Raw genomic sequence first — 6,903 nt, 5'->3', positions numbered from 1 at the left:
CCCGGCCCCCTGAGAGCCCGGCCCCCTGAGAGCCGTGGTCTCCGCCCTCGAGCCCGGCCGCCCTCGAGCCCGCCCCTCGAGCCCGCCCCCTCGAGCCGGCCGCCCTCGAGCCCGGCCCCCTGAGAGCCCGGCCCCCTGAGAGCCCGGCCCCCTGAGAGCCATGGTCTCCGCCCTCGAGCCCGGCCCCCTGAGAGCCATGGTCTCCCCCTCGAGCCCGGCCCCCTGAGAGCCCGGCCCCCTGAGAGCCGTGGTCTCCGCCCTCGAGCCCCCCCCTGAGAGCCCGGCCCCCTGAGAGCCGTGGTCTCCGCCCTCGAGCCCGGCCCCCTGACTCTTCCTGCCGCTGCCTTCGCCCTCATGCTCGGCCCCCTGAGTTCGCCCGCTGTGGCCTTCGCCCCACCTTGGACTCTGCCTTGCCCCCGGGCCGTCCGCCCGAGATCCCTTCCGGGTCCTCCGCTGTGCTCCTGGCTGTCAGCCCAAAAACCTGTCCTCCAGACCCCCTCCACCCACCCTGGTGGCCCTAGTTGTGTGTCCCTCCTCCGGACCCCCCTCCACCCACCCATTTTCCTCCTTGTGTATTGTCTGGTCCTTCTTCCTGTGTTTTTTCCCCGGTTTGACTGATTGTGTTCACCTGTCGCCCTTGTGTTTCTCCTCCCCTGCCCGGCTGTTTTCTCGTCTTGTGATAACCCCTACCTGTATTTAGTCTGGTCTCGTTCAGTGTTGGTTCGTCTTTTGTTTGTGATTGAGTTCACCGGTGAGAGTTCTGTTTGTCCAAGTTATTTTTATTTATCCTTAAAATAAAGGCATTTTTCACAGTTATCTGCATTTGGGTCCTGCTTGCTTCACTCACCGTAACATGTACACAGAGGATTATTTTTGTGGGGACTTCCCCCTTCATTGTGTGTCCCTCACGTTTTCCTCTTCCCTATTTGTGAATGGTTCCACGTGAGAGGAGTCAAAGTGAGGGAAAACTAATGTAATAACTACTGATTTGTTGTATATCTGTTGTCAGTCAATGAATAAACGGAGATCGGCTCAACGATATGCTGGCTCGGGTATCATCCTTCAACAAAAGAAACACAACGCAGACACCGCTAATCGACACCAGTTACACGTGGACAGATATGAGGAGCTGTGAGCTCTCTGTGCTAACAGCTAATGGCTAACAGCTAACGGCTTCTGAGAATTTCTGAAAACCAGAATATGACTCTGTTAAGAAGATGTTTTAAAAATTGAAAGTAATAGGGGCTGGACTGTCTCCATGTAAGGAGCCCCCCAGGGTGAAGGACTCCATGTGGTGTGGAGATACTGAGGAGCCCGGCTGAGCTCAGCTGATCAAAGCTGTGTTCAGGAGGTCTTGGTGCTGTTATGGTGGAACCCAAAGAACCTGCTGGTGGAACCCAAAGAACCTACTGGTGGAACCCAGAGAACCTGCTGGTGGAACCCAGAGAACCTGCTGGTGGAACCCAAAGAACCTACTGGTGGAACCCAGAGAACCTGCTGGTGGAACCTAAAGAACCTGCTGGTGGAACCCAGAGAACCTGCTGGTGGAACCTAAAGAACCTGCTGGTGGAACCCAGAGAACCTGCTGGTGGAACCCAGAGAACCTGCTGGTGGAACCCAGAGAACCTGCTGGTGGAACCCAGAGAACCTGCTTGTGGAACCCAGAGGCTGAGAGAGAGGTGGAGCTGAAGGAGGAGTCCTTTCAGACTGGTTGGCCCCGGGGACTCCTGGAGCAGCAGACATGTTTCATATACACACATCAGGGAGGGGCGTTTGGAGACAAGCAGTGTTTCATATTCACTGGGAGCTACTGGAGCCTTTAGAAGATGTGAGAGATGATGTCATTGGTGGTGTCACTGATGGGCTTACCTGAGCAGGTGAGAGTCACGAATTTGGCAGCGGCACTTGCTTCTGCACACTCCCTCAGATCAGGTTCAGACTGAACACAGGCAGGACTGATCCCCCACACAGATCTATATGAGGACACATATCTCACTCCCACAGAAACAGCAGAGCCACAGTAGAGAACTCTGCAGACAACACCTGCTGTCTTCAGGGTCCAGAAACGGTAAGGGCTGAGAGAGGTATAGCCCCACACTGGTCTCCATTCTCCCTCTTGTTTCACCTCCAGAGTTCCTGCACAGCGACTCTTTCCTTCCACTAGTCTGACAACAGGCTCTGCAGAGAAACAAGAGAGAGATCAGAGAGAGAATAAAGTGAGTTTGATGAGAACAGAATGAACCAATCACAGCTCCTCTCTACCTGAGCAGGTGAGGCTAACAGCTGTGCCAGGTGAGCAGGTGTTTCTCTCTGAGGCTGAGCTACAGTCCAGGAGAGCAGACTCATGGCCTCCACACTGGAACTCTTTGGTCCCCATTGGAGCCTCCCCTTCTCCATAGAGCGCCCCCTGGAGGACTGAAGGAGCCCCACAGCCCAGCTGCCTGCAGACCACCTGAGCATCCTGCTGGTCAAAGTCAGCCTCACACACTGAGGACCAGGACGGGTTAGACTGGTCAGAGTTCACCTCCAGTCTACCTGAGCACAGACCGGTCCCATTCACCAGCCTGACAGAGTCTGCAGAGAACAGAAGATACAACAGAGAGAGGTCAAAGACACATAATAAAAGAGATGAAACAATATTTCAGATTCAAACATTCCAAAATGAGTTCATGATGAACAACAGAACACTTCTTTATATCAGCACAGGCTGCAGTTACCCTCAAATCTACATCTGATACCCTCTAATGCTGCGTTCACACCGGACCTGCGAAGATTCTCATCGCTCTAGTTGCTCTAGTTTCACCGCAGCTGTCAGCTGTGTTTACTCGCATTCAAACAGGACGCACTTGAGAGGAGGCGGGGCTTATCTCCACGTAGATATTATGGTAGATACAAACAACAACAACATGAACATATTTTACAGGGATTTAATTGTAAAACATGTTTCAAAATGATGCCCACATAACTACTGGTTAGAAAAAACATGTATTCATGCTTTGACAAGTGTGCAGACAAGACGGCAGACGAACACTTTTAAAATGTTTTCTGCATGGAGATCAGGATAAGCTAACATGTAGCTGCTCCGTCCAAACTCACAACGTCACACAGCCACAGAGAAGCTGTGAGCTCTGTGTACTAACAGCTAACGGCTAACAGCCAATGGCTAACGGCTAACGGCTGATGTTGTTGTTTCCTGATTCAACGTCAGTGATGTCAGAATGAGATCCTCACCGCTGATTAGCTAACACGTGAACAGCGTCGGGCGAATTAGACGTCAATAGCGTCAGGCGCTAAACTGAGATGTTCTGCATCTTTGCATTGACTTTACCTGTAATTGCGACGCTCGAAGATTCACATTGCGTCCAATGTGAATGTACCTTAACAATTAGCATCCATCTACATCTAAAATAAAACATCATCTGCAGATTCCTCTCTTCTAGTCCTTCTGCTCAGGTACCCAAACATCTTTGCTCAACACACAAAGACTTTCTTTTTCTGAGCATTTCTGAATGTGTGATAGATGATGTCATTGGTGGTGTCAGTAATGGGCTTACCTGAGCAGGTGAGAGTCACAATCTGGCCAGTGGAAAATGATTCTGCACAATTCCTCAGAGCAGATCCAGACTGAACACAGGTAAGACTGATGTCCCACACAAGTCTATGTGAGGACACCTCTCTCTCTCCCACAGAAACAGCAGAGCCACAGTCAAGCTCTCTGCAGACAACAGCTGCAGTCTTCAGGTTCCAGAGAGCGTTATGGTTCAATGTTCTCCATTCTCTCAGATGTTTCAGCTCCAGGTCTCCTGCACAGCGACTCTCTCCTCCCACCAGTCTGACAACAGGCTCTGAACAGAAACAAGAGAGTCATGTAGTTTAGTTGCTTGGAGCAGATGTAATATTTAATAATTATTACTAAAATAAATATTTTGTATCATGAACAACTAAATGATGATATAAACAATGAATGATAGTGATGGAACGATCGAGTTACACAGCTGAAAACCACCAGAGAAATGAGTACGTCATTATTCTTGTCAAACTGGAGGTCTTTATGAACCAGTGGTGGAAATAAATCAGAATCAGGTTTATCACCAAGTGGGTCGACACGTACGAGGAATTTGACTTGGTGTTGTGGTGCAGACATTAAAGTTAAACAAAAATTAAAAACACAGGTAGAAAACTATTTAAGAAAACTATAATAACATGAACAAATATAGAAAATGTAGTATAATATAGCAGTGTTTACATTGAAATTGGAATGAAATATACAATATATGCAGTAATAAAAACAAGATATTGTGTACATTGTGTGCATTAATGTAAATTACATTGAATTACAAACTGGATGCAGTAATATTGTGTGGTGTATAATGGAACCAGATACCTGGCACTGTAAACATAATTTAAAGTTATCTCCACCTTTACCGACTGCCAGACTGAGAGATACTCTTGTTCATGGATCATTCATTAGAATCAGTAGTGATGAAAATCAGTAGTGATGAAAAGCTGTTGATGGTTTGTTGTGTGTGAGGGTCTAAGGACAGAGGGTGTCGTATTGTCATACCGATATTTTGTACAAACTGTAAAGTCCACTGAGACAAATGTAACATTTGTGATATTGGGCTATATAAATAAACATTGATTGATTGATTGATTGATTGATTGATTGATTGATTGTGTGCATATCAAGAATATCATGGTTCACTTTTGGTCATGAACATGGTCCCAAGCTGTTATTGGAACAGTCTTTAAATGCCATGATGCCATGATGTTATGATAACGGGTTGTTTTTAATCACTTTAAGGGGATGTGTCGGTCGCGAACGAGTTAGTACAGAACTCACCGTATAACACCCTTATTACTTATCGTAAATCCAACCCATCGATTAGCATCGTAAGATTACACAGATTCGAGAGCTATCTGTATCATCACTCCATGATCAGAACTTGTGACATTAGAAACAAAAACAGACATCACAACACGTGGCATTAGGTAGCCAACACGGCAATATGTCTTACCTTTGTTGTTGTCTGATCAAAAGTTGTGTTCAATGGCATTAAAACGATAAAAACGCTGCTGAAGGTTAGTCCATAGTTAATCCAATGTGTCTGTGTCACTTTTAAATGATTTCTGATAATCCATCAGCAATAAACCTAGTTTTAAGTTTTCAGATTTAAGAGCGTAAGATAGGTTTCGCATTGGGAAAACTGTGCGCATAGCCCCCACTTCTCAATGGTAACGTTGGTGTGTATGTGGAAATTCCCCTTCGATTATATTGGCTCTAACGGTTCAAAAGAGATGTCAATCATCAAAATCGTCCAATGGGTTCCAGAGAAATGGCAAACATGCCCATTTCCACCCAAATGACCCGAGAGGTGGAGTTGTTTTTTAAAAACCTCCCTAAAAAGATCAAATGTCACTTGTTTTGCATCAATCTTGATACAGGGTACTTATTATATGTTGTACTTTGGATTCCTAAAGCTCTTAGTCTACTAACCCATCATCCAAGGGTGATTTTCACAATAAGTAACTAATATATTTTGGACGGACACTATAATTTACAGTTTTTTACTATGTTCAATCTGAATTTTCTTTAACATAAAAAACATCTATATTGATTCTGACTTTTCTACATCCAACTCACAGGTTTATCATTACTTTGAGAAAAAAGATTATTAATTTAACCTTTTAGAAGTGAAGTTATTGTCATTTGTTGTGGAAAGGTCATTTTCGAGCCTGAGACCTGAAAAACAGGCTTGGGTTAAAACAGCATTGTGAGCTCAGAGTGTGTCTTAAAACCTCACAATGGCTTATTCACTGCAGTATGTTTCACTATACGTAAAAAATAATTTTTGGACGGACACTATCATTTAAAATGTTTTACTATGTTCAATCTGAATTTTCTTTCAAATAAAAAAAACATCTATATTGATTCTGACTTTTCTTCTTCCAACTCACAGGTTTATCATTACTTTGAGAAAAAAGATTATTGATGTTCCCCTTTTAAAAGTGTAGTTATGGTCATTTGTTCTGGAAATGTCCTTTTCGAGCCTGAGACCTCAAAAACAGGCTTGGGGCTTAACAGGTTAAAGATAAACCGGCTCTTTTGAACAGCTCTCACAAAGGAACGGAGCCATAAGATCCGGCTCTCTTCAAAGAGCCATAGTTCCCATCACTACATAACACTGGCAGCTTACCTGTTGAGTTGTGGTTCTCCTTCAGCCTGGAGTCCTGAGGATAAATCACAAGGTTTGATTTGTACAGTTTTCTATCACCTCAGAAACACTTCAGTGATCTCACTCTGGAGTCATTCTACAATTAACTATATCTAAGATAAACATGTTTATATAGAGAACACAAGTCAGTTCATTTAGAGCTCAAGCACCAGTTCATTCAGGAAATATGTTTCTTCACAGTGAAAATTGCACTTAAAATGTTTGTTCATGCCTCCGGATAGCTCAGTGGTTAGAGCTGGCCAATAGGTACAGACCTTTCTCTGGAACCAACTTTTATCAGTGTCCAAACTTTTAAGAGTGAATTGAAGACCTTCCTTTTGACCAAAGTCTTTAGTTAGAGCTGGCATGAAATTGAAATAAATTTTATTTGATGGTACTCTATTTGATTGTTTTATGTATTTTCCTTATCTTTTGTTGTATCTTATTTAGTTTTATTTCCATTTGTGTTTTAAACACTATCTTGTCTTTCCATTTTGCTGTAATATAGGGCTGTCAGTCGATTAAAATAGTTAATCGCGATTAATCGCAAATTAATCGCACATTTTGTATCTGTTCTAAATGTACCTTAGAGGGATATTTTAAGTTTTTAATACTCTTATATATGAGTGGGAAAATATGCTTTATGCAAATGTTTGTTTATTATCATGTTATCAATGACAAATATTCT

General features: G+C 44.2%; 1 protein-coding gene across 1 annotated transcript; it reads right to left on the bottom strand.

Annotated features, from left to right (window-relative positions):
• Window positions 1–1,819: 1,819 nt before the first annotated feature.
• On the bottom strand, window positions 1,820–5,501 carry LOC117535472 (scavenger receptor cysteine-rich type 1 protein M130-like). Its single transcript, XM_034199943.1, has 4 exons — window positions 5,498–5,501; window positions 3,555–3,845; window positions 2,263–2,574; window positions 1,820–2,178 (listed from the first exon to the last, which is right to left on the bottom strand). The coding sequence occupies exons 1-4, from the start codon at window positions 5,499–5,501 to the stop codon at window positions 1,820–1,822; spliced, it is 966 nt and encodes a 321-aa protein (XP_034055834.1).
• Window positions 5,502–6,903: the final 1,402 nt, after the last annotated feature.

Source organism: Gymnodraco acuticeps, unplaced genomic scaffold, assembly GCF_902827175.1.
Source record: "Gymnodraco acuticeps unplaced genomic scaffold, fGymAcu1.1, whole genome shotgun sequence".
Taxonomy (NCBI): Eukaryota; Metazoa; Chordata; class Actinopteri; order Perciformes; family Bathydraconidae; genus Gymnodraco; species Gymnodraco acuticeps.
The sequence above is the reverse complement of the archived record's forward strand: the minus strand, read 5'-3'. Positions and strand labels throughout refer to the sequence as shown.

What these genes read in the sequence shown, in the direction of transcription:
- LOC117535472 (XM_034199943.1), bottom strand. An exon ending in TGTGACTCTCACCTGCTCAG is followed by an intron (nt 2,575 to 3,554) that starts GTAAGCCCATTA and finishes TGTTCTCTGCAG; the next exon opens with ACTCTGTCAGGCTGGTGAAT. An exon ending in TGTTAGCCTCACCTGCTCAG is followed by an intron (nt 2,179 to 2,262) that starts GTAGAGAGGAGC and finishes GTTTCTCTGCAG; the next exon opens with AGCCTGTTGTCAGACTAGTG.